Raw genomic sequence first — 26,892 nt, 5'->3', positions numbered from 1 at the left:
CATGTGTCTGTTGGTTTTAGGTGAATCAGGTCAACCAGGAAGAATCATTAATGCAGGTAACAGATCATGACAATGTAAAGTAATTTTATTTAAACAGGTATAATGCACAATTAAACATTAACCTTATATAAGTATTTGTGTAAGAACAAAGAGAGATGTATTGCACAAGGTTGTAGCAGTATTGCTGTTTTCAGTCTGTAGCCCCCGGGGATTATAACATTTATAATTAAACATATTATTGATCTGATTATAGTTATACACATCTGACCATCACTTTAATTATTTTCAGCTGGATCCACTTCTTTTGGCATCCCAGGACCACCTGGGCCTGCTGGTCCTCCCGGCCCTGCAGGACCTCCAGGATTGTCAGGTCTGACCCGCAACAGCCCACAAAGTAGCCAGAGGATGTCCTCGATTTCTGCATATCTTACCCTGAATGAATGCACCATATCAGTAGTACCAATACTTACACTTGTATTTGTTGCTGTATCTCCTCAGGTCCCATTGGCCCTGCTGGTCTGCCTGGCCAACCAGGTAGGGAATTGCTTTTTTTTTGCTCCCAAAAGAAGGTTTTTAGATCCGACATGTAGCCATCAAAGTCTTGTGGATGCTGCATATTGTTTGTTTTCGCAGGTGCTAAAGGGGACAGGGGATATAAGGGAGAGCAGGGAGAACAAGTAATAACGTCGAGAACGACTGAAAATCTATCTTCCAGTAAGTACTTTCTCTTGATGATTTCCTAATAGACATACGGTGTTTAGAGGTGAGAAATAAACTGCTGCATCTGGGGTGTGACGTCATCTGCAGAACACACTCAAAGTAAAAGTACTAATATCACACTGTAGAAAATACTCCATTACAAGTCAAAGTCATGCATTTTAAGTCTTTTGTAAAAGCATGTACGTATAATCAGTATTTAAGTACTCATTCAAAGTACTCATTGTCGCTATCCAGAAGAAACCTAGTATCTCCATATTTTGTCTATTTTTCATAAAGCAATGCTATTGGTCAACCTCTACGTCTGTCTGCAGGTTTTACAATTATATAGTGACGAGGCGATTTCATCTGACATAAACTTAATACAATGTTTTCAAAGTAGCCTTTTTATATTTCCTGATAAGCAACGATTTTGGATTTTTACCCCTACTCATTTCATGGTTCTCCTTCTCCATAAACAACATCAAATTAAGGGGAGGGAGACACTTTGTTACTCCCATCATGCCTCTGGAGTCAGTACTTTCCCCGAAGCTAATCACGTCACTCTCTCGCTCGCTCTACCACACACTCCCAACACACACACACACACACACACACACACACACACTCACACCCTGCTATTCTAAGAGATCGGTGCACACACCAAATTATGAACTTTAGGCCACTTACACATGCTTCGGTGTAAGTTCTGCGTGAAGCCACTGCACATTCATAAGTCACGCTTTAATCTACATGTAATCATTTGGCATTATCATGTATTGCAATTTGTGGCCATGGACACAGCTGTTAAGCTTGAATTACATAGGGTTGCTTTAATGCGATTTTCTACATTTTAAGCATGGTTCGTTCCTCTCTACAGATCAGAATACTGCTCATTACTTAATAAAATAATGTCTTTGCGTTCCTGCTTTAGGGCAGTTTAGTGCCAGTGGAGGTTTAGGACAACCTGGCCCACCTGGCCCACCGGGTCAACCTGGACGTCCAGGTAAAAAAAATAAAGAGGATCTTTTGTTACATTATCAAAGACACCATCTTTAATGATTTTTTAGGATTCGTTTGATACCATCTGAGAATGATTGCAGCCTTTTCATATTTTTTTTTTTCAAATTGTGTCACTGACTACTGGTTTAAAAATGTTCAGGAGATTCAAGACAAGGACCTCCAGGACCACCTGGGCCTCCAGGTCAGCCAGGCAAGTATCTGAGCTCATTAAAGCCACTGTTTCAAACTTAGACTCTGGGGCATCATGCAGTGTGTTTGATACTATGTAAAGCTCATCCATTCTTTATATCAAACTTGAATCATCTTTTTTTTTTTAGGTTATGGAACTCCAGGACCCAAAGGAGACAAAGGAGAGGCGGGCTTTGCATCCAGCTCTGGTATGATCGGAAATCTAAACTTGATGTGGGTTTAATATGTAATGAGCAGCAACAGAAACCATTTCAACACTGTTCTTCTTACAGGAACATTTTATACTGGACCACCAGGACCACCTGGGCCTTCTGGGCCTAAAGGATCAACAGGTGATCAGATTTCTTAGAGACCTCTATATGACTGTATGCCTCATTTTAAGAAAATTCCCCTCTTTTAGTTTTAGTAATAACATCTCTGTTGCTATTTTAGGTTCTCCTGGACCAAGAGGATACCAAGGTAACTGTCTTTATATATTTTTTCTTTCACCAAGCATTTGTCACTGTGACATAACAATATAAATAGCTGTGAGCCTCCTTGTGATCAAATCGATTGCAGCATAAATAACTGTAGCGTCATTATCTGTGTCTCAGGCGAACCAGGCCAACAAGGTGTGCCGGGCACCCCAGGAAGACCAGGAAGCTCTGAGAGAGGTCAACATTTAAAAAAAACAAATCATACTATATCACCTTAGAATTATATAAGAGAGACACACATATTGGGCTTAATGCACAGTGAGACAAACATTATGTTAATTTCTTCCTTACAGTGTCAACTTATAGTGGAGGACAGGGGATCCCTGGACCACCAGGTCCACCAGGTCCACCAGGATTTCCTGGACCACAGGGACTTAAAGGTACCAAAACATTAGTCTCGCTTTGCCAGACCAGATCCTACACAGCGCTGTGGAGGAGGGTCTGGCTAGTCCTACCAGTGCTCTGGTTTATTGGCATATCTTTAAACCGATCACAATCGTTATGTGCAGCGGTGCTTCTGCAAAATAGCCTCGGGAAGGAACTTGTTTTGGTGGAATATGTGTACGTTGCCACTCTTCATTTCAACCCCAACCGGCCCGTCAGACACCGCCTACCAAGAGCCTGGGTCTGTCCCAGGTTTCTTCCTAAAAGGGAGTTTTCCTCGCCACTGTCGCACTGTTGCTTGCATTGGAGGGAACTACTAGAACTGAACTGTTGGGTCCTTATAAATTATGGAGTGTGGTCTCTATCTGTAAAGTGTCTCGAGATAATTCTTGTTATAAATTGATACTATAAATAAATTGAACTTACGTTAAAAAAAGTTGTTTTAGTCGTGCAACACAACAACAAACTCCAACTGGACAGACAGCTGCTGTCTGGATTTACCCTGCCGAGATCTGAGGAGCAGTTAACAACCGTTCTCATAAATCCACCAGAGTTTAAAATTCCAACACAAAGAAAGCAGAAGGTATCTGACATCTGGTCAAAATGAGTAAAATCCGGCGGAATTTCCATTGGCAACGGAGCAATCAAGTGGAACGTCGTGGATTAAGACTACCAACAATGAATCTTTGAATGCTATCACTGTTTTATTGTCTGTATTTTAGAGTAAATACTGTGTTCACATGTGTGCGTTGCATAACGACATTGATTTTGTTGTTGTTTATTTTTTCTAAGGGGACACCGGAGCTCCTGGTGTTTCTGGCTTTTCAAGAGGTAGAGAAAATCATAATTCAGCTTTACAATACTACACAAAGTCAAGTGTCAAGGGTCAAGTTTTATCTTGTAAAAGTACAAATTGTCCAAAGTGGCTTTAAATATCTATATTTTTTCAGTTTCTTTACTATCTAATTTTTTCACAGGTTCGGTCACAGTCACCTCAGGCCCTCCTGGACCTGCAGGTCCTCCTGGCCCACCTGGCCAGCCAGGATCTTTCGCTTCTTCTAGTGAGATGCGGCAGTACATCACTGACTATCTAAGTACGAGTTTTTCGGAAGCAAGGTCCCATGCTCACAGCCTGCCAGGGCTGACAGAACAGAGTATGACTATTTTATTTGTTTCATGCAGGTAGAAGCAGACAGTCTAGTATCCCCGGACCTCCAGGTCCACCTGGGCCTCCAGGAATCCCTGGAAGCTTTTCAGGCTCTATTGATGACATCTCCACTCGTATCATTGCATACCTGCGACGTAAGCCTGTGCTTCTCTACAGAATGCATATTCCTAAATGATAGTGTGAGGAGTGTGTATGTATGGGGCGTAATTATAGCCAAATGGGGGTTACCTTCAGCTGTGTTGTGCAATTTCAGGTTCAGACTCGGGCCTTAGCATTGGTGTCCAGGGTCCTCCAGGACCACCTGGTCCACAGGGCTATGGATCCTTGACGGTCAGCGGTCTCATTGCCATGCTTCAGAGTAAGTACAATACATATTCTGATTGAGCCAAGTAGTATCAGATACATATTATCCATGCTGCACTCTAGTGTCTTAATCGCTTCATCTCATTTGACTGTGAAGGCAAAACATTTTGAAGACTTGCTTTTTCATAGGAAGCTCCGGGTTAAACTTTAGCTGCATCTCATAACTGTTAAATTGCCTCCTTGAGTCCTCGACTTGCCTCCCTTCCTCGTGTCTTAGTCCAACTCACCAAGGAGGCAAAGGAGAGACAATCTAGTGTGTGATTGGTTATCAGGTGACCAGTGTTTTACTATCACTTTAAAATTCTTTTAATGTATTTTAGAAACACAAACAGTGACCAACAATTACAAACAATACGCTGAAATGGAGATTTCCAAAAAAACAACAAAAACAGAGAGGAAAGACAGACACACACAAACAGACACACAGACAGACAGACCCAAGACAAGGGACCAAACAACTGCACAAGTCAGAGGTCCGTGACTGTAGCACAAGGCTACAGCCCGGACCTCACAGAGTCAGCAATGTTCAGCCAAGTGTCCAGAGTCTTTTCCAGCGCTCTATGTATGCGTGCTGTGTAGAGCTCCATATATACCACATCCAAATAGGAAAGGCTCCATGTGTGCATATAGAGCTTGTGAGATGGTTTCCAATGGGTTGCAATCGTTTTCTTTTCAGCTGTAAATACAGCACATTTCTGAGTTCTAGAGAGCTGAAAGACTGACAGATCATTCAGAATCAAGACATTGTCAGTAACAGGCACAGTAACATTAAACAAGGCAGAAATTTTGGATGCAATACTGTTCCAGAACTGATCCCCTCCCATATTTGGGGTGGCAGTAGCTCAGTTCATATGGAGTTGGGTTGGGAACTGGCGGGTCGTGGATCAAGTCCACATATGGACCAAAGTATGGTGGTGGACTGGGAACTGGAGAGGTGCCAGTTCACCTCCTGGGCACTGCCAAGGTGCTCTTGAGCAAGGCATCGAACCGCCTTTCCATGGGCAGCCCCCTCACTTTAACATCTCTGCATTTAGTGCATGTATTGGTACTGAGCATGTGTGTGTAATTCAAGTCTGTGTGTAATGTGTGTACAAAAAAATTGTAAATTGTAATTTCCCCTCGTGGGACTTATAAGGACTAATTAATCGTAATGTTATTATTATAAACATAATAATAACTGGACAAGCAAGCAAGACCAGTGGCAGAGACCAAGACAAGTCCAAGTCCAAATACCAACAAGTCCGAGACAAGTTCAAGACCATAGAAAGCAGTCTTGAGTCTGGACTTAAGTCCGAGACCGGACTCGAGCTCTTTAGCCCTGGTCGAGGAACTATCAAATAAGGGTTATGAGATGAAGCCTGTGTCTCTCTGTTGTGATCTTTCTAGGAGAAGATGTGAGGAGATATTTGACAGGACCACCAGGACCACAAGGACCACCGGGACAACCAGGGACATCGGGAGGATTTTCAGGCAGTTACAGTATAGAGGAGATAGCCACATATGTCTTCAAAATCATGAATGGTGAGCACAGGTTGCATTGAAAACTTGCACACAGAAAAACAATGACCCCGGAAGTAATTCCTGGTCTTCGATCAATCAAATTGCTTTTATTGTCATTGTCAGACCGAGGGATTGCTAGAGGTCCGCCCGGGCCACCCGGGCCACCCGGTCCTGCTGGGCTTTCTGGTGCAGGGGGATCTGGCTTGGTTACTGCTACAATTGACTATGCTGAACTGATAAAACGTAAGTCAGTTTTTTTTTTACTGACAGAAACTGTCTTGTTGATAGTGAAAATCTTTATTGTATCTTCATCTACTTAGATTCAGAATTCCGCTCATGGATTAGCTCTGCACTACAACCCGGTCCTCCGGGTCCTCCGGGTCCTAAGGGTGTCCAAGGGCAACCTGGTCCTCCCGGCCCTCAGGGCCCCGCTGGAGTCTCTACTGCCACTGTGTTCGGGGGGGCAGGAGGTCGTGGCTACAGCTTGGAGGAAATTCAGCGTTACCTGCAGGGTGAGTCCGGCAGATACAATAAATATAATGTATTGTATAAGCAACAACTTATTCCACTGTATAAATTGCAGTTCAAAGGGTAATTATATTATGTATATTATTTATAGCACCCTTAAGTTAATTAGTGTCATAGCTGCCTCCCTGAGAGAATATTAGCTGAAAACAGGATTAAATATTTATGCGTAAACTAAAGGTAGAGTGTTTGTGTTTACAGATGCATTTCAGATTTGTTTTACTTTAAATCACCAACAGGATAAAATAAAAATATGCATAGTGTAGCATAAAACCCTGAAATGCTCGCATTTACTGAAAATATATACCTTTTTCCAACGAATGGCAGTATCAGCCTCAATCACAACATTTTACACATGTAAACAAACAATACCTAATAATACTCCATATTTCCAGCTTCAAGGCAAATCCCACAGAATGAAACTCATCAGCAGTACACCATGCCTTATTCACTCAACGTGTTCAGCCTTTATCAGGGTGGTGTTTTAGTTTTCTTATATACTTTGTACAATTCATTGTGACCAGGGACATAGAGATGTTTTGGGCAGCAAGGACACAAGGGGAAAAAAAGCCTAGGCCTACAAAATTTCTGTGAAATTTAAACAAAACACTAAATACACTAACACAACTCTGACTACTATTCCAATTTATCTTAGTTCCCTTACGCAATTGTTTTATAGTTTTAATAAATACTAAACAAGATAATCAGTTCACACTCATACATTTTAGTATTAACAATGTGCATGTTTTCTATGCAACTAGTATTTATTTACAGCAGCACCAAGGAGAGGGACAATGTTTCACCAAGATTTGTTTATTTTGCAAATGGCAATAAATCATTTAAAATCTTTTGGTGTTAGTGGAATAAAAAAAAAACTCTAGTCTAGCCATCTTAGCTGTCAAAAGCTTTATAACTTACAATTGTGTAAGCAACCACGACTCCACAAGTCAACTCAAGCAACAGAGTGAGCAGAGAGACAGCCCGAGACAGGTTAAGGGCCTGACACACCAAGCCGATTATCGGCCGTTGGGCAGTCTGGTGAGGTCAGTGACTCGAGGCTGTTCAGTCTGTTCCGTGCCGTCGTCAGCCGGAGGAGCCATCGGCCTTTGTTCCGGCCAATTTGACATGTTGAATCGGAAGGCGGGCAGCCGGACTCAATGACCAATCTGATTGGTGGAGAGCTAACCCAGAAATGATGAGCAGGATGAGCGGGATGAATGCCCCTAAAAATCTGACAAAAATCTTTTAAACTGACCTTTGTCGATCTGAAATGACGACAGATTCAGCAACTCCATGGCCTATTTCTTGATTAAAATGTTTTCAGAAACATGTTTTGGTGAACTATTTTTGTAAAATATGAGACTTTGTTACAAACGAGCCGCCAAGACAATGTTTTTGAAATTCTGAAGAAGCCAGACCGACGTGATGCGTTCGTCCAATCAGCTGCCTGTTTTCTTTTTCTGGGCAACAATACAGATTAACACCACCTGTTGTTATGAAGACATATTACGTCTTGTGCACGCGCAGAACGTACGCTCAAGTTGGCGTCGTTTCTGTGTGTTCCGGAGCACTTTTTTGACAAACTCGGGGAGGCAGTCAGGTCGACTGCCTATTCTGCCACAGGTTGGCCGTCAGGTTGGTGTGTCAGAGCCAAGATAGGAACATCCCGACCCGCAGACTCAGAGCCGGAAGCTTGCAGACTATGGGATTCACTCGAGAACCCACGAGTCCTCGACGACTCATGAGTTGTCAATGACCCACGAGCATTCACGTGAATCAGCCTGCTATGAGTGGATCTGTAACAAATGAGCAAGTGAAGTCTCTCCTCGAGCCTAGAGTAAAGCAAATCCATAGTCACACAGCCCGAAACAAGCTCGCCTCGCCTCACCTATAGATCAATAATGACTCAAGTGACTCAAGTGACTCGCATAACCTGGATCAGTTTAGTGAGTGACTAACAATAACCTGATTCCTTAGAAGGAATCTAAGGATTCGGGTTTGCCAGGCCTACCTGTAACCGGTAACTCCGGGGGTAAAGTGTTTACCTAGCTTTTGAGAAATCTGGGTAACCTTCCTAAACTTGAATATAATCGTTTTTTTAAACTGCACGTAAATGTACTGACTGGGTACAAAGGTTGAATATCCATTTTTAAGCTAAAGCGCACAAGAACGGTTCTCTGTTACACATTTAACCACACCCAACAATAACTACATGGTGTAGCGACACACCCCTCTACATCACTGCAGCAAAGTGAGATGTTAAACCACTGGAGGTCAGCAAAAAACAGATTTTCAGAAAGTATTAAGTTCCACTTTAATGTAATGCAATACGACAGCCCTGCATTACAGCACAAGCATACCTTTTTGAGTTTAACATTCAGTTAAAGAGGTGTTCATTCAACATTATGGTCATTTTGAAGGTTTTTTATTTGTCCACATGCCTTATTTTTTACCTACCATCTATCTACCATCAGTGGAATTGCAAAAGGTTTTCTCATCTTGATGTGCACAACTTGTACAAATTAGAATGACAATAATGTGGACATGAATCTTTCCCAGGTCCTGGGTTCAGAGGTGTTCCCGGCCCACCTGGTCCTCAAGGTCCACAAGGTCCACAAGGCCCACAGGGTCCACCAGGCAGTTACAGCGGATCCATTTCCTACAATGGAAACTTCCCTCGGGAGAGCATCCGCACTGAAATTCAGCAGTATCTGACCAGTAAGCTCCTAACATCCCACACAGACAGATTAAAGACACGCAAGAACAGATGAGTGTGGATATCATGGATGAACTTTATCTTTCAGGTGACAGTGTTCGTCGTGCCATCATCGGACCTCCGGGCCTTCCAGGACCGATGGGTCAAAAGGGAGATCGCGGAGAGCCGGGTTACATCCAGAGCTACACGCAGAGCCAGAGCTACACTCAGGGTGAATCTCAACAAGGCTCTGAGCGCAGAGATATCCATGTCGGCAAGCTCACACAGACACTGGACCACTCCAACCTTGCCAGCGTTGCAACAAAAGTTACAGACTACATCAAGCGTGAGTCGATCGTAACCGTCAAGCGCAGAGATTTGTTTAGTTATGTAAGGTAGAGGTTGTCTAAGCCTGACCCTATGGGCACCCCCAAACAACACAAACACCCTCCCCATCCCATATTTCTTGGGATCTACTCTCCATATGCTATAACTACAGTTTCCATAATGCTTTGGGGACCTATTGGGATATCATTATCTCAGATGTTGCAAATAAACGTCTATGAATTATTATAAATGTTTAAGAATCATAGAAGAAGATGTTTATGACAACTCCAGATCTGCTGAAAATCACGGGTTTAAGTTTTCTTAAAGTGATCCAGCGATAGTTACGTATACACGTATGTCTATGGGTACAATGGATTACAATGATACAAATATCGGCTAAAAACGGAGCTCAAGTTGTTGCCCACAGCTCTCAATTTTGTCTCAGGGAGTGCCCACAGTGTCAGACCACTGACTTAACTACTACTACTACTACTACTACTGCTCTTCTGGCCAACTATGATGAAAATGTTGATGATATGAGTGTTTGATATACAATAACCCACCTGTAGGTCAAGGCCTGCTGCATGATTATCTGGTCGAGGGTACTTGGAGGGCGAATGTACGAGCGATTCAAGGCCCCCCTGGTCCACCTGGCCCTGTCGGACCACCGGGTCAGAGCCGTGTCATCGGTTCCTATGGCAACGTTACAGCTGACCTCATGGAGTTCTTCAGAAGTGAGGATACTGTTAGGATTTTCCACATGCTGTATCAAGTTAAATCTCACAGCAATGGAAAGCCAATTACGTAAGTTTAGTTGGAAAATGTTGCTTCATCACAACTGAATCTGTGCTTCTGCTCTTGTGCAGCCTATGGCACCATCCCCGGAACTCCAGGAGGCCCCGGACCAAAGGGTGAGAGAGGGTACCCAGGACCCAGAGGAGAAAAAGGTACAATTAAAACAGAGTTGATGAAACACTTTGTATTTTCCAGAATAATGTGTTTATTGGAGCGACTGAGACAAGCAAGTCTGAGAGTTTTGTATGTTTGCAGGTGATCCTGGGCACCAAGGTTTACCAGGAACACCAGGGCTATACACCTACCAAATTCCACACAAAGTGCAGAAGAGGGATGCAGGTAACTTCATTCCAATGTTGTTAAATCACATTAAAAAAATGTTGAGTGTTACATGCATGTAACTGCATTTTTTTCCCATCCACTGCAGGCAATAATGTGGTCGGTGGTTATCGTCAGCGCCGCCGTCACGCCAGCGGTGCCTAATCATACTACTGGATCATGTCAGATTTCATTTTTACTCTTTTTTTGTTTTTGTTTTTAGGTGTTCAATTGTAGCAAACGCAAGTAGGCAAACTGCGCCTTACTGTTACCATCTGTAGAAGAGTCACAAGACAATTTGAGAAGTGGCCAAAAAGTCTTTTTAAAAACAGCTTCAGGTAGAGTAGTATGGATTAAGCTGCTGGTCAGTGTCTTTGTTACACAGACTTCATTCTTTTTGACATGTGGGTGTATAATGTTTACTTTGCTTAGTTAGAAGCTTGCATTCAAACTTCCAGGGAGCGGCTTTGTTAAACAGAATATCTGTTTAAGCAATAAATAGCTGATCTTTTAATTACACTTTTCATCTTTACCACTGCTCGTGTAACTTGGTGTACTTTTTTTGTCTTTTGAGGATTATATTGTATTAAGGACTATATAATGTGTTTACTTTGTAAAAGTAACCTTTCAATGTTAAAATACAATATTGTCAGATTATCCACATAAATCAAGCCAACCTCCAGCTTTGAAGACCTCTTGAAGTAATCCATTCACCCCATACAAATTACAAAAGAATTTACTTTTTTTTTTTTTAAATATATAGCAATGCATCATGATTAGTCAGTGACGTCATTTGTGCAGCAGGGAGTAAACTTTGACTACAGTAGGACTGATGACTTACTTGAAAAGGATTGTTGGTTAAAAAAAAGAAATAAATGTTGCATGGTTGAAAGACAGATGATCACTCAAGAAATGACTGATTGAACTGTATATTTTTGTATGAGAGTGCACTGAAATTGATATATTTTCTTTATACCTTTAAGTGTTGGAAAGAATAAATTATAAAATGTTCCCAGATTGTTTTACATGATTGAACTTATTGACATTTGATCAATATATTTAAAGACACACAAATAAATCTATTTTTGGACTTGTGAGTCTTGATCTTCACTTAAAATAAAATAAAAAAATAAAAAACAGTCAATATTTTATTTACAACAAAAAAGTCGATTTATAAAGACACTTAAAATACATTTGATCTGACATCAAAGGAATATTCCTTGTGGTAAATGACAAATCATGGAAATGCTGTAACTTAACAAAATAAAAAAATATTTGAAATCTATGGGGCCCCAATAAACTCCAATAAAAACCCAGCATTCATGACAAAACACTTAGTCATTGTCAGCATACGGAAATTATAACATGCTTTGATGATATGCAGCAACAAAATAAACTAATAAGGTAAATTGAAATCTCTTTTTGTGGACTATCAATAATTTTGCTCCTAAAATACAGCGAATGACGTCTCCTCACACATTAAAATTACAGATACAGCGTTTTACCTTTCACTCAACACTGGTTTTAACAAGAGCAAAAAGCTCACAGAAAAGAGCAATTAAATCAACAATATATCAGGAATACAAGTTTAGAAAACTAGATGTGATCATAAAATACTTAAGGGCATTTTTGAAAACGAGTTAAATTATAAGTCAAAATAAAAAAGGTTAGTTTGGAGTTTGAACAGGCTCGGGTGAGACAAAGGTGAATCGCTGTCAAAATTCCATTGACAGTTTTACTACTGCATATTTTTTTCTTCAGCTCATGTGGCAAAACAGTGCAAATCAACAGTTTTACATTCCTTTAGGTTTAATGTCAGTGTGAACAGTTTTCTATATATACATATAAAAATGTGTTTCTTCATTCTCCATGAAGTAACAGGTCACACCTGTGTTTAACTAAATGGAAGTACAGCACCTAAATGAAATGATGTGCTAAAGAAATAGAGATATTCTTGTTCTCAAAATTGCTAAAACCCTCATGACAAGCACAGTATCTGATTGAACTTTACATGTAGGTACACACATGTAACATTTCACTCAGCGCATCATTAACAACACAGTACATTCCTTTTCATTTTAACTCGTAACCTTATGATTTCAACATGGCGCTGTTTTTGACATAAGACTACGCAGTCATAACAAAATCTTACAACTACAGACTTTCTTTTAACTGAATAGTACATCTCCATTGAACCAGCTCTACCGTACATGCAGCAACACGAGATCTCAGTCGTTTTAATCACCAGTACATGTGAAATGATTAAAATAATCTCTCAACATCTTGTGATTGTGGGTGAAAATAGTATAGAAACTAGTTATTTAAGTGCAAGACTTTCAGGGGGCACCGCATTTACTGTAAAACACAGGGAGGGGCCTAAATGCAGAAATGACATGAACATATGAGGCACTAGAGATCATTCATACTGCAGTAGGCTGTGCTTACAATAATCTCAAACATGATTGGCCTTTGCTACCAACTGTAGGTTTTTAAAACGTCAACATGCTCAAAAAAGTGCATATTATTATCATTGGACATTCCCCAACAAGCTGAGAAAAATGTGATTAAGTGAGGGAACCGTGTGTAGGCATGTTATGCTCACTAACGCTGGACTCTAAGCGGTCAAGACATTTTATCAGCAAAGGTCGGAGAAATGATGTCACTCCACCAGGATGAGTCATTTAGAGCAGCCAAGTTAGATAGGAGTCCGTTTTGGAGCACAGACAGACACAAGGCTATAATCCAGAGTTGTGCAGGTTGGGGATCGGGTAGAATTTGGATACTCTACTCTGGGCGGTGGGGTTAAGGCATTCGGATTCGCCGCTCATCTTAAAGAAGACCTCCTGCTCCTGGAGCTTCCGTGTGAACTCCTCCTCTAACGCCTGCAGGGGGCAGCAGATACAAACAACTGAGTCAGCCACTGTGAAGGTTATATCACAAGTAAATCTGAGAATCGGAGACATTCACACACACCTGACTGTAGAGGGAGTCTGTAAGAAACATGAAGAGTAAATGGATAAATAAATATACCTTCTTCCTGGGTCTCAGCTTCTCTCTCCATTCCTTTATCTCTTGGCTGTGCTCCTCATCCAGCTCCTTCAGCTTTTGGGTCTCATGTTCAATCAGAAGATGGCATTTCTCATTCTGAAAGAAAATGTGGGTTAACACATGGGGCTTCAGGATTAATGTGCTGAATTAATAAATTGCACCTCCTGTGCTACACCTACTTTATCTGGACTGGAATAGATTTATGTGTCTTTGCTTTTATTATTTTAAAAGACCATTTTTTCTGCCTACTTGCACACCTCAAACATTTAGATTTAAGTTATATAATGTAGATAACACAAAAAGTCAGTGCATGGAAAGTACCCGGATGACCCCCTAAAAACAGTCAAAAAGTTCAGTGTGGAACGATGGATGCCATCTTGACTGCAAAGCGGAAGGGGAGGGACCAGGGACGTTGGCAAGTTTTTCAAAGATTGAAAAAATTGCGGACAACTCAACCAAGACAGCTGGAGCAGCAACAACAACTCAATCGTTTAAATGTAAGTAACAGTGGTAATACAAAACATTTTACTGTCGTCTAATGCATTACTCACATGTCCCTCACTGACTGAAGCCAACATAATTATTTGGTGGAGTTTATTAGTGTAACGTTACATGCTAATGCTACTAAGTATGTTAAGACAGCAATTGGGACGAGCACGTTGTATGTAAACAAAAGTGTGTGTGTGTGTGTCTGTGTGTGTGTGTCTGTGTGTGTGTGTCTGTGTGTGTGTGCTGTGGCCTCACCTGCAGCTGCTGCAGCTCCCTGATGTTTGAGTCACACTGCAGCTGGAGATCCCTCATCTGGTTCTCGTGTTTCTGGTGTTGATGCAGCCTCTCGTTCTTCTGCCTCTTGTCTTCTTGAGACGCAAACTGGACCACGCAGACAAAAATACAACAGCACAACTGTAACAGCAACTCACAACCAAACAAAGCGATTCAGTGATATGTCTTTATTACAGGTAGTGGTGATTATGCAGAAGGACAAGGAGCGGTCCATTTCAAACATGTACTCCACTAATTGCAAGGACAAAATCATACTTTTCTGGAACACCCTAATGTTTACCATCTACTTCTTGATGCAGATAATTTTTACAATGTTTAGGCGTTCCTACACTGGTCTTATCTGAACAAAACTAAATTGAAACAGCATTTTGAGGAGGATGGGGCTAGTAAAGCTGGTGAAATGGTGACTGGAAAGTGGCTGGGATAATTAGGAGTGCTTTTATTGGGCAGATCCTTGGTACGTCAGTATGCCAGTTTGACATAGTGTTGCTAAAAAAGACCATGCATGCTCAGTCCCTTCTCCTTAACTGTGATGCAAGTAGAAATTGTAAAACAACAGCTTGAATCCACAGTGTTTGTTACCTGTTTTATCCGCTCTCTCTCCTGCTCGGGCGTGACAGCTGCAGTGGCGGTGATGCGGAGGCTCTTCTTGAACATGGCCATGCGAGTCTTGGCCTCGCTGCGCTGAATCTTGGGCAGACGAACCCTCTCTTGAGTTTGTTTGTTCTTCATCTCCTCTATCAACCGCTGGTTGTAGCGATGCATCTGCTCCATCTCCTGTAACACACACACACACACACACGCACACACACACACACACACACACACTTTGGGGTTCAGTTGCATGATTCAAAATAAGACAATGTACATTTCTCTGAGTAGATTTCTCTCCAAGCACTTACTTTATCATGTCTCTTCAGCAGCTGGTGTCTCTGTAGGAAGTACTGGTCTTTCAGCTGCTGCTTCAGCTGCTGGTGCTTCTCCTGCAGGTGGCGCTCCTCCAACTCCCACATGGCCGCCTCTCGAGCTACAAAACATACATGCGCGCACACAAAAACCCCACGCACAGCCAGGTTAAGTGTGATTAAACACCATGTACACGCTGGCAAGCGATGAAAGCAAAAAAAAAACACTGTCATCAAGTTGAACAAGCTGAAACATGTCTACATGTCAGTCAGTATGTACACGCTGTTGGCTTCACTGGCATAAAGTCCCTTTATTAGTTGAGACTGAATTGTTCCTACCTTTAAGGCTATAGTTGGTTTCATGTATGTCCATTATGAAACTTGAAAGTTACACAGGATGTTTGAGCTTGGTTGGTTGCTTGAAACGTAGTCTAAGCGTGGATTGATAAAGTCTGCTGATGTGGTGCGTTCAGTGGTGTTATGAGGAGTCAGAACCATGTTTCTCAGTAGCACATGAAAGCACCACAACGGAATTCTTCAAATAAATCTATTCTTTATTTTAAACCAGCTTTACTATGCAGCAACAAAAACACTGACGAAATTAAAGGTACATGATATTTCTTATGAATGACTACAGGTCTCAGTCTCCACAATCAGTTTTCATATCACACTGAAATAAATAACAAATTTAAACAACTATGGTATGCTTTTGAAGTTGGAATAACAGGCAGTAATGCAAAGCTGTGCCGTTGAAGTAAAGGGGGTGATTTTATCTGTAAAGTACTTCCTCTTCAATCTCTTACCTCTCATCAACTGCTGCTTGTGGTTCAGGCAGTCTTTCTCAATAGTGGTGATCTCCAGTTTATGCTGCTGGATGATTTTCTTCAGAGCCCCGTCCAGGTCTTGCTGCTGCTTCTGTAGGAACTCCTGCTCCTGAGGAGCCAGAGAGAAGAAGAGCAGTGAGCAGAAGCCAATGGGCTCACACAGAGGGACAGCAAAGAGAGAAAGCACTATACAGTGTCAAATGCATCTTAAGTATCAAAACTGTCTAAAATTAAATTATATAATCTAGTCAAGCCATCCACTTCAAGTTCAGAACAACACAGTGCACTAAGATGCCACATCATCAACTGAAATCAGTAGAGGAGACACTCAAGAGATCATGGATGACAAGGATCCACAATGAAGGTGAAGAGAGAAACAGTTTAGTAAAGATTCAGATTCACAGTTTTATGTGAGACAACATGGACATTGACGTTCACACCGTCCAGAGCTCATCTTACATTAGACGTGACTCATTACATAATGACGAATTATCTATTTAATTTACTTTTTTTTATCTTTACACATCATTTAAAATAGAGATTTTGTCTACCTAGCTTGTGGAAAATTGTCAGTTGTTATTTTCGTGCTGAATCTAAACTGAGATGGCTAAAAATGTGATACTGTAACCAAACGATGCAATACAAGTGACTTTGACATCCATCCTGTAAGGCAGTTGGTTTATATTTGGACCTCAGTTGAAAGAGACAAACATGGATCCAGACAGAAGGACATCAACAACTACCACACCTCTGAGAAAAGTGCACTAATTATGTCCAGACTTGATTTAACGATGAAATACAATATAAATACCATATGAAATACAGACTTTATGTAGAAAATGTGTGGATTGTAGGAGGAAAAATACTGAGCAGGAGAGGAAGAGAGAACCACTGCACAAACACAGTGATGAAAACACTCAGAAAAGCAACCGTCCATTCTTACATGTTTCCTTCTTAAAACTGAACCATTACAGACTATCTTTTCACTTCGCACATCTAAGTATGGGCCAGAGACGGAGAGAAAGGGGAAGGGAAGGGGGACTTACATCCTGCATCTGAGCGTTGAAGAGTGCACATGAGGACAACTGAAAAGACTGTATCATAACCTGGGCCACTGCCTGTGGAGGAGAGCACACAGCGCACTCGTCCAGATCAGGGACAGACGGCACACAGCAGGCTGAGGATCTCTCTCACACACACACCAGCACACATTCACTGATTCTTCCTAAGTTATTTAGGAGATTTCCCACATTGGGAATATTGGTGAGTTTAAGGCGCACAGTACAGTTTTGGTAAATGTTAAGAGGAAGTCAATTGATTAGTAATTAATACACTTTCGTCTTCTCATGCTTGAAAAGCAGCACTTGAGTCCAGCTTTCAAAAAAAATCAAAAACGTGTTACTTTCATGCTACTGGCTCATGGAGTGTTAAGAATCTACCAGTATCTTTCACACAAAAAGGCCTTTGTCCACGGCGACTCATGTCTAATGCATTAAAAAAAGATGCACAGGAAAACAAAGTTTAGAAAGGACTTTTAGGACAGATGTCTACCGTGGAAACAAAAGCTGTGTCTGCAATCGCTCCCTTATTCATTCATTCAATACACGGTAAACTCTCAAAAGGTCCTCTATGGTAAGTAGTAAATAGAGAGTGGACACTTATGAATTATCAGTATCATATTGCATTACCACTGACAAGTGTGCAGTATAACTGTGATTTTCATTGAAATAATCTCAGGGGAAAAGTTAAAGAATTGCATTGTGGGATGTTCCGTTGTATATAGTCAATGTTTTTTTTTGTCTCTATATGTCCTTTGTTCTCCATTCTTCTTGTTACTGTCTGTTCTGACATGATGTGATCACTGTTCTGTCCTTGTTTCTCTGATATAGCCTGTGTAATTGGTATTTGTATGCATTTATTATTTTTGTGTACCATCAACCTGCCAGGGGGTCTGCAGATGGTAATTAGCCTAAGTACAATCTGGCATATTTACATTTGTGAAAATGTTCATCAATATGTATTGTCCCCTTTTGTTTTTTCAAAAAAAAAAAAAAAAAAAAAAAAGATGTTTTGTTCTGTTTGTGGGCTATTTAAAAAAACTAATTTATTACAGTATGTATACTTTTTTTCAGGACTGGAATTAACAATTATTTTCACTATGGATTATTAATTTGGTCTATAAAATGTTAGAAATGAGTGGAAATCCCCATCATACGTATCAAAGTATGTCACTTTAGTACATCAAAGTACTTGATCCGACAATTCTGTGAATCCAACATAGCCATAAAACAGTGCTGCTCATTAAATTGCTTCTTTGCCCATGATGGCTTAATACCACCACATATACAGTATTTAAATGGTATGGTAAAATTTGGTGGTTGACAAACATCTTTAGTCCAATGATACGAAGCGATTACAGACACAGCAATTCTTAGTGTTTGTTTGCATGTGTATACTTTACAAGAATAAATCAGGTGATAGGGGAAGAGGGAAAGGAGACAGAGAGAAAATATTCTTACTCATTTGCAGAGTAAGAGACAGCAGGTGACAGTTTACCTCTGCGGTCTTAAGTAACGATAGGTCCTCCTTTATGAGTTTCATGAGCTCTTTTCTCATATGTTTGGGGGACTGTCCAACTTCCTGTTTGACCTACAGTGTATGTGCAGAAACTGGATGATGCTGTATATTCTGAAAACGTAACAAAGCTGGCCAACAACAGCAGAAGACATGCACGGCCCACTTTGAGAGGAGAGATACTGCCCCCAGCCAGTAATTGATTTAAAGTCGGCATGCTTAATTCCCATGACCTGCATCTGATGTTCCTTTGAACTAGTCAGTCAGTCTTCTTTGATTAGTAACACATCAGAACTGTAAGTTTGAACTGCACAAGTCAAAATCATGAGTTTGTCAAAAGAAAGATTTGACTGGTAGATGGCAGAAGATGTTAGTCTCAAAAAAAGCTCCTTGTGTATTACTTTGCATTCAATTAAGTCCCACAGCCATCAAGATAATTATTTTGCCTCCAGAAGTTAAAAAAAGAGTAACTGAGTTGGAATCATCTACGACCTTTGAATGTTTATCAGTCCTGAGACGTGGACTGCTCAAAAGCTCTCCATTTGTAACTGAATGCAAATTAGACTTCAAGAAACCAAATCGTTGCAGAACTCTTTGTCACTGGTATTGAAGACTATAGTCTAGTTGCTCCGACTTCGGTGATAATAAAATTCTTACACTGAAAACTGGTAAAACCTTCACATGTAATACCTTACCAGGTACCCTTAACCCACTTCCGTTTGCTTATAAACTGAATAGATGCATATATGATGCGGTTTCTTTTGTCCTGCACTTTGGCGTAGGTTCTTACTTTCAACATGTTCTAAGACATTTTGCTGTTCATAGACTCAGCTTTTCACACTACTCCTGTGTTTTCTGTTCTGTCCGAGTCTACTTGTTTCCTTCTTTTATGTACTTGTTTATACTTAAACACTGTGTGTGTGTAACTGAGTGATGGTGAATGTAAATGATGTATACTTTGAACATGTTGATTGGAAAGCAGCCGGGGAAAGATTTTGGTTGTATGAAAAAGGCACTGGTGGCCTTTTCATGTTTATGACAAAGAAATCCTTGATTATACACATAAACGATGATTCCATATCAATTACTCTGACGCAAAGCTTTTAACATTTCACCAAATGAGCCCAACACCACTCGGAAAACTCTTCAAAAGTTGGCCACCCCATGACCAAAGCCACCTCACACACTCATACAAAAGACATGGTTAGTTAAATACAAAATAACAGTACATTTTCAATAAAGAACACAACATTGGAAATATAAAAAAAGTAAAAAAAAAAAATACATTTCATCAATAGGAAATAGATTATATTTGTGCAGCTAAACAACCACAACAAAGTACATAACTGAGAACTGTAGCAACCACTTTAAGCCAACCTGCAATAATATTTTTAGGTACAATAAAAATATAATCTATGTCCAGAAAGCAAACTGCGGGTAGCACAACCACCACCAGGCATCATAAATACACAATGAATGCCAATTAACACTGTTGCCATAAAAAAGCTGCATAAAGCAAAACACAAAAACTGTAAGCACACTCAAAACATCCAACGAAGCATTTAAGGCTGTCAAGCAGAGAGAGGCATTAAAATACATATACTACTAACATATATTTACATACACACCATCATGATAAGGTTTTATTGTTAGCCTAAGACGGAACTTGGATTAAATAGTTCTCTAAAAATAACAAATAGACTTAATAGCACAGTACTGCATAGGAGGCAACCAGAAGCCTCAGGGCAGATGAATAATGGATAACACAACATGGAACTAGGTGGAAGATAGCACAGTCTATCTGTTGCTATCATTTGCACATATACAGTACTAGAACAGCAAGGCACACCATTTAAAAAGGATTAATATAACACAGCCAAGTATGCCACCACCGGCTAAGTTGTTGAACACATGCACCATTTAACAGGTTGTAATTTATGACATGCAAATGCTTACGAGCCAGAGCTCCCCCAGTTAGATGCTAGTCAGCCCACTAAAAGCACCTCCCTGCAGAAACAGCCATGCAACACCGTACCTCTTTCTTCCGGTTCTTCATCATGTTTTGGAACTTGGATAGCTCCTTGTCTTGGTCCGCTTTAATGCGTTTGGCTTCGTCTCGCAAACGGCTGGTGTGATCCTGTTCCAGTCGCTCAATGGTCTGCTTCTGCTTCTTTTCAAGGTTCTCCACTTCTTGGTCATATTGACGCTTCTTAGCCTGCATGGACAGAATTGGCAGAAACTGGCATCAGCCTGACTATAAGTGTTTATATGTGATCCAATTTCAAGAGATTAACATAAATCAACACCCTGGCCTTACTGCTTAAAAAGGAAGGGGGAATTTAACTGTGTTAGACATCTGCATGGCGTCATTTCAACCTGCCTATAAGACAGACTCAAATTAAAGTTACTAATATTGTGACCATCATTGATTAGAAGACAATTTCCGCTTCACAGTAGAAGGAGTAAATGCTACAGACTGGTGTCTAGCTGCATCCTTCATGAAAGTCCCTCCGTCAGATTAAGATCTACTTTGTGATGAAGCAGCTCGTTTCCTAGGAGTTGGGCAAATAGAATAACATCACATACTGCGATACGAACAAACTGACTCACAGTAGTTTCCTGTTCAAACCGGCGGAAGATCTGCTCTCTCTGCTGCTGCAGCTTGTTGCTTAGCTGCTGCTGGGCCCGCTGCTCCTCTTTCTGCAAGAGGCGCAGCTCTCTCAACTCCTGCCGCCTGGGGAAACCACATACACCACAACAGTCAAGTCAGGGTGCCACTATATTTACTCATCTCAAATTCAATAGTCTGCCATTGATGATGTATAGCAGTTCTCACAAAAACGTTTATTTTTCATTTCTGAATTTTTTTTCTTATCTGCATTTTAAGATTGATAAAAATATGAGACTCCCATTCATGTTTAATAGTTGCTTTAAATAGTCCATGTATCATTTCTGAATTAGTATGCATTTACTACATTAGTACATGTTGACTGTGCATTACTGAAATAAGGACATAAACTCAACAGTAAATAGTCAGCAAGCACTTATGTAAACATTTCGAGCAGCATGTCTCAAATCTTAAAAGGGAACATGGTAAATGACAGTGACATAACGCAGCAATCATCATGGGAGGTAACCCATCTGGCATTTGTGGGAGTGGTGAAATGAACAGGAACTATTTAAAGCAGGCATGTTAAATAGGCCGTGTCACACATTTGGGTCCAACTGTACGGTAAGCAGGTTGAAAACAGACCTACCTCAGAAACCTCATCTCTTCGCTCTTGGCGTCGTTATCTGTCACTATCTTTGACGTTGTCACACTGACCTCTACGCCATCCACCATGAACTTACGTGTCTTCTTCAGAGTCTTCTTCTGACGCCTTGACTCCTACAAATGAAACAGGGAGGTATTGGGGGGCTCAAATATTCATAATAGTGTTGATAATTTAACATCTGAGGTTGTACTTGAGGCACAGATTATTATACCTGCATAGACACAGAGCCCCCTTCTTTACTCTTTGACAGGAAGCTGGAGATGGACATATTGAGGTCAAGACTGTTGCTGTCAGCAGCAGAGCTGCTTCCAGAGTCAGAGTCCTTCTCCAAATCCGGCTTAATAACAGCAGGGCTTCCATGCTCAATCTTGCTTACTGAATCGGTTTCACTCTCCAGGACGGAGACAGTATCTTGGGAAATGCTCTCATCTGTGTGACTAGCTTTCACCTCATCTTCCTTCACAGGACCTTCTTTACATGGGATCACGTGTTCTGAATTGTCAGAAGTGTCTTTGGCTTCATCACTGACTCCATTTTTGGATTCAGTTGGGGCCTGTGCCTCCAAATCAACCTCCCCCTTAGTCTGATTCTCTTGTACAGGCTGCTCTGCCTCCTTAGTGGCCTTATCTTCAGGATTTTCATCTGGCTGACTTTCTATGGCCTCCTTCTCCAACAAAACCTCAGCTGACAACTCACCCACGCTTGACTTTGTGTCTGTGTCTCCATTTATGTTTGTGTCCACAACATTTGACTCTAAATTCTGTGTGTCTATATTTATGACTGTGTCATTAGCTGTGTCTTCTATTCTGTCCTTTGTCACTTTATGTTCAGGCGTTTCCTCATCAGGCTCTTTGCTTTCTTCTTCTGCCTTTGCCACGTCTCCGGATATGGATTCTGGTTCTTCTGGTGTATCTTCAGGTTGCTCTTGTGATTCTATAGATTCTTTTGTACCATCTTCTTTTTCTACCTCAAATTTCACCTCCTCTGGCTCTCTTTCCTCTTTTATTATGTGGGTAGGTTCATCCTGCATTTTCTCCTCTTTTGTCTCCTTCTGTTCCTCTACTTCTGGACCATCAGTGACAAGTGTCACATCTTGTTTGTCTATAGGTTCTTCTGGCTGTGACACTACAGGCTCAGCAGGAATTTCTTCAGCTTGAGCATCTTCTGGTTTAATAGTTTCTTCAGGATCTTGTGAAATTGTGTCCTTGGTGGGCTCTATTAGCCCAGAAGCCAGGTCTTCATTACTGGCATCCGATACCTCATTGAGTTTCTCCTCCTCGGTCTTGTCTACCTCACTAGTTCCAAGTCCTTCATCAGAGAGCTTATCACTGGTCCCGTCCTCAGCACGCTCGGCCTCCGTCTTTTCTGTAACAGATTCCAGCGTGGAGGGAGTTGGTGGGACTTTGTCATCCTCTAAGCTGGCCACACTGGCATCTGAAGGCGCTCGCTTGTGCCCAGGAGCCGCCTGAGCCAACAGTTAGAAAAAAATAAGAAAATCAACAACTCTTAACGCTCATACAGTATTTCATCAATACATTTTATTTAGTTTTATTATAGTTGTTCTACACATACACCAATAAAACTACATACCAAAGGCGTATCAGGCTCTTCCTCCTCCTCCTCCTCTTTGCTATCCTCGATCTCCTCCGTGACTTCAGCTTTGGCCTCGGCTATGAGCTCTCTGAGAGGTCTGCTATCAGTTACACTGGTAACAAAAGGATGCTACATAGGTTGACAGGGACACAAGAGATGTACATCTTTATCCTTCACAGCAAAACAGAAAAAGTCACATTCAGAATTTTTATTTAAGTGTGTATCCATTCTTTGAGCTATGTTGAAGGCTACGTTGTTGCTATGGTTGCGTACTGTGAGTTAACAGTAAGGAGTAAATGGAGTAGGTCAGCTCACCTGTAGAAGCTGTAAAGTGCCCCACCTATTATCCACATTCTTATCAAGTGCTTTCCGCAGAAAGTCGTTAAATTCAGGTGACCTTTTAAGAATAAATAAAACAGAATCAGTTTGTTAGCCATAGATCAGAGGAAGTGAAAAATACCATTCTTGCCCTGCGTCCGTTCAGTTAAAAGGGGCTGTACTCAAAATACTGAAACAAATAGCAGGCTGGATTGTCTCCGCATGGCTCTCACAGACCATTCCCCCAATACATGAAATACCTACGTTTTTTTTGAGGCCACATGCAGTACACGCAGCCCGACAGGCTATCAAAACACAGAACAGAGAAGCTCGGCTTACAACACACACACAGTGGAGTGGGACTTCACTCTTTTGCGAGGACACCATAACATCACTATATGCTTACATAATTTTTTGACGCGGCTATATTTTGGTTTAATTTTATTAGGATGCCCATTAGCTGATGCAGAACATCAGCTACTATATATACTATATTAATGTACAGAATATTGAGTATGGCCCCTTTAGTAAAAGGATACATTAAGCATTAACAATTCACCAAGCTTTCACAGAGTCAACATATCCTTATCTCCAAACCGGAAACATTCCGGTGCCACCTCTCTTGTTATCACCAGCGCTCTTCCTCACCAGCGAGAGGGATGCATGAGTGTGGGGGGCTCGGACTTGGCTATTTTCAGCAGCACTCTCATGGGATTCATCTCATGGTTGGGTGGCTCAATCTGTGCCAGCTCTATCAAGGTTATCCCGAGGGACCAGATGTCGGCCTTAAAGTCGTACGGACGGTCCTTAGAAGTTTCGCACATTACCACCTCTGGGGCCATCCTGCAAAATTAGAAGTCAGTGGGTTTGTGATTAGCATGAGCAGAGTGCGATTGAATGTGTGCATTCAGGCAGGTTGTTTGATGCCTTCACTCTTCGAGGTCAAAAAGACAATAGTAGGCCTTTGTGTGTGCATTTCAGTCTGGGATTTAAAAGATAGGAAGCCTATTCAGTATTTAAAGCGGAGGTCATCCAACCCTGTGCATCTAAATTGCTGAATAAGGCCTTTTCCATTTCCACATTCTATGACGGCAGAGGAAATTCATAACTGCAAGACACGCTTGGACAATTATCAGATAGAAAGTGGTAAATGTCCTCTTGTCTGCAGGTTGTATGACTCACCAATACGGAGTGCCGATGAAAGAATCTCTTCTCTGTAACGTCTTGGTATTTTTAGCAGACACCCCAAAATCAGCTAAAAGTAGAAAGAAATTATGATTCTTTTCATCAGTTAATCAAACTGAATTCTGACACTTTAGGCATTAAACAGTGAATATATAGATAATATAAAATAATAACATACAAAACATTTCTACTAGAGCCACACAGTTATAGCAGAATTCTGAACTAACCTGCTTCAAGCTTTAAAATTTGAACCCCAAAGTGGGCAGACAATCCCTTTCTTATCATCCCTCCCGGCAGTTCTGTTGCCTGTGAAATTATGTGTCCTGCTCTCTTTTTCTCCCCTCACTTACAGTAAGCAGTATGCACACATTAGAGGAAAAGGGAGCTCTATCATTAAGGCCCTGGTGGCTGTTTGATAAGTATTGTTTGCTTGGCTTTGCCATAACCCTCTGCCTACAGAACATGAATCATCAGGGAGCCAGCAGCTATGGATGCTACAGCAGCAACAGGAATACTTTTACTTCTGAAATATTATGTAACCAATTCAATGTATTAACCAACTCCAGCACACAAGTGGTGTAAAAATAATGCAGGTCTCTCCTTTGGCAATAAAGAAAAAGCGTCATCATTTTTTAACTTGACACCGCATGCATGACTCATTCCAGTTTTATCATATGTAAACACAGTCCTGAGCACCACTATCCCCAAAGTCGCATAGCTGAGCTGGTTACTACAGCACTGATGGCAAAGAGATCCATTTAGCCTTTAACGGTAAGCCTATTAGTGTTGTCCCTGCAGGAAGGTTCAGAGTGGCCACTAAGGATATCTGAGAGAGAAATCTACAATGAATCAACTGTTGTTCTGTGTAGTGTTATGAAGTGAGTACCTTGGCACAAATATTTGAATAATCCTTCAAATTTAGAGAAATAATATGATGGAAAACTGAGCAACAAAAGAAGATAGATTTTTACCCAGTTTCACTTCTCCATCCAAGGAGAGGAGAATGTTCCCGGCTTTCAAGTCTCTGTGGATAACTTTGTTCTCGTGGAGGTAAGACAAGGCCTCCAAGGTCTGTCGACACACCACACGGATCTGGGGCTCTGTCAGGGGTCTCTCCAGTTCTGTGGATCAAAATGCACACAATTAATTCATCATTGATTATGGTTATCATAGTTTTTGTGATTCCCTTTTACAAACACAGACAGGGCCATTTTGGATATGTTAACATCAATTGTGATGGCCTGGTGGTCAGACAAAGAATGCAGGTAAAACTGTGGGCAATTATGGACCGTCCGTGACCCTCACCCCCTACACAAAACACTAGACAAAACTCAAAAACACTTTCAGCAACAGATTTATTCAACTCAACCACGCTGCTCAAAGGAACGCTACAGGAAATCATTCCTGCCTGCTGCCATTAAACTCTATAACTCATCTGCCCCTAATTGATGACCATTAGTCTCCATTACTTGTACAGATTAATTACTTGTATTTTAATCTCTCCTTTTTAAGTTTGATTCCTTCTCCTCTCACTTGTAATTGGCTCGCCTGATGCAAGAACTGCATGCTGGTGGTTGCCCTAGACAACATCTGGCTGTAGAGCTGTGTTGAATCAATGCGTATATTGTGTACAAACACATTAATATATTTGCCTTATGTCCTCTCTGCACCTTTTTATGTAGTAGTATGCAGTAGTTTTTATTTGTATCCCACATTTGTATTGTATCGTGAATGTACTGTATTGTATTTTAATGTTTTGCACTGTATTAATAGTAGTGTTTTAAGCTGTAACTGTATTTAAGTACCTGGCTGCAAAAAAAAACAAAATTTCCCCGCGGGCTAACTATCAATCTATCTACACTGGGGCTCGAAAGTTTGGGCATCCTAGATAAAGAAAATTGTATTAATGTGCATAAAGAAGCCAAGAA

General features: G+C 41.0%; 2 protein-coding genes across 15 annotated transcripts in view; one reads left to right on the top strand and one right to left on the bottom strand.

Annotated features, from left to right (window-relative positions):
* Positions 1-11,474, top strand: part of col17a1b (collagen, type XVII, alpha 1b) — a 31,905-nt gene extending 20,431 nt beyond the window's left edge. For 6 of the 11 annotated variants that reach the window (XM_032541881.1, XM_032541871.1, XM_032541877.1 and 3 more), the window contains 24 exons: positions 21-56; positions 290-370; positions 499-534; positions 634-714; positions 1,631-1,702; positions 1,859-1,909; positions 2,037-2,096; positions 2,181-2,240; positions 2,341-2,367; positions 2,502-2,561; positions 2,678-2,764; positions 3,561-3,599; positions 3,746-3,862; positions 3,951-4,070; positions 4,190-4,294; positions 5,686-5,820; positions 5,923-6,042; positions 6,120-6,311; positions 8,884-9,042; positions 9,129-9,365; positions 9,916-10,080; positions 10,213-10,293; positions 10,397-10,480; positions 10,569-11,474. In XM_032541881.1, the coding sequence (XP_032397772.1) occupies positions 21-56; positions 290-370; positions 499-534; positions 634-714; positions 1,631-1,702; positions 1,859-1,909; positions 2,037-2,096; positions 2,181-2,240; positions 2,341-2,367; positions 2,502-2,561; positions 2,678-2,764; positions 3,561-3,599; positions 3,746-3,862; positions 3,951-4,070; positions 4,190-4,294; positions 5,686-5,820; positions 5,923-6,042; positions 6,120-6,311; positions 8,884-9,042; positions 9,129-9,365; positions 9,916-10,080; positions 10,213-10,293; positions 10,397-10,480; positions 10,569-10,624 (2,261 nt within the window). In that variant the 3' untranslated portion in view covers positions 10,625-11,474. The remainder of the gene's footprint in view (positions 1-20; positions 57-289; positions 371-498; positions 535-633; positions 715-1,630; positions 1,703-1,858; positions 1,910-2,036; positions 2,097-2,180; positions 2,241-2,340; positions 2,368-2,501; positions 2,562-2,677; positions 2,765-3,560; positions 3,600-3,745; positions 3,863-3,950; positions 4,071-4,189; positions 4,295-5,685; positions 5,821-5,922; positions 6,043-6,119; positions 6,312-8,883; positions 9,043-9,128; positions 9,366-9,915; positions 10,081-10,212; positions 10,294-10,396; positions 10,481-10,568) is intronic. The other 5 variants (XM_032541873.1, XM_032541876.1, XM_032541872.1 and 2 more) reach the window with 5 other exon arrangements.
* Positions 11,475-12,250: 776 nt separating this feature from the next.
* Positions 12,251-26,892, bottom strand: part of slka (STE20-like kinase a) — a 22,570-nt gene continuing 7,928 nt past the window's right edge. The window contains exons 4-20 of one of the 4 annotated variants that reach the window (XM_032541886.1): positions 25,936-26,085; positions 24,962-25,034; positions 24,428-24,622; positions 23,777-23,858; positions 23,459-23,590; positions 22,080-23,333; positions 21,851-21,981; positions 21,204-21,327; positions 20,629-20,808; positions 18,576-18,668; positions 17,066-17,137; positions 15,999-16,128; positions 15,193-15,317; positions 14,873-15,067; positions 14,252-14,377; positions 13,490-13,603; positions 12,251-13,341 (exon numbers count right to left, since the gene is read on the bottom strand). In XM_032541886.1, the coding sequence (XP_032397777.1) occupies positions 13,195-13,341; positions 13,490-13,603; positions 14,252-14,377; positions 14,873-15,067; positions 15,193-15,317; positions 15,999-16,128; positions 17,066-17,137; positions 18,576-18,668; positions 20,629-20,808; positions 21,204-21,327; positions 21,851-21,981; positions 22,080-23,333; positions 23,459-23,590; positions 23,777-23,858; positions 24,428-24,622; positions 24,962-25,034; positions 25,936-26,085 (3,323 nt within the window). In that variant the 3' untranslated portion in view covers positions 12,251-13,194. The remainder of the gene's footprint in view (positions 13,342-13,489; positions 13,604-14,251; positions 14,378-14,872; positions 15,068-15,192; positions 15,318-15,998; positions 16,129-17,065; positions 17,138-18,575; positions 18,669-20,628; positions 20,809-21,203; positions 21,328-21,850; positions 21,982-22,079; positions 23,334-23,458; positions 23,591-23,776; positions 23,859-24,427; positions 24,623-24,961; positions 25,035-25,935; positions 26,086-26,892) is intronic. The other 3 variants (XM_032541887.1, XM_032541888.1, XM_032541889.1) reach the window with 3 other exon arrangements.

Source organism: Etheostoma spectabile, chromosome 17 (genome assembly GCF_008692095.1).
Source record: "Etheostoma spectabile isolate EspeVRDwgs_2016 chromosome 17, UIUC_Espe_1.0, whole genome shotgun sequence".
Lineage (NCBI taxonomy): Eukaryota > Metazoa > Chordata > Actinopteri > Perciformes > Percidae > Etheostoma > Etheostoma spectabile.
Note: the sequence above shows the minus strand (reverse complement) of the source record. Positions and strands in the feature narration are given on the sequence as shown.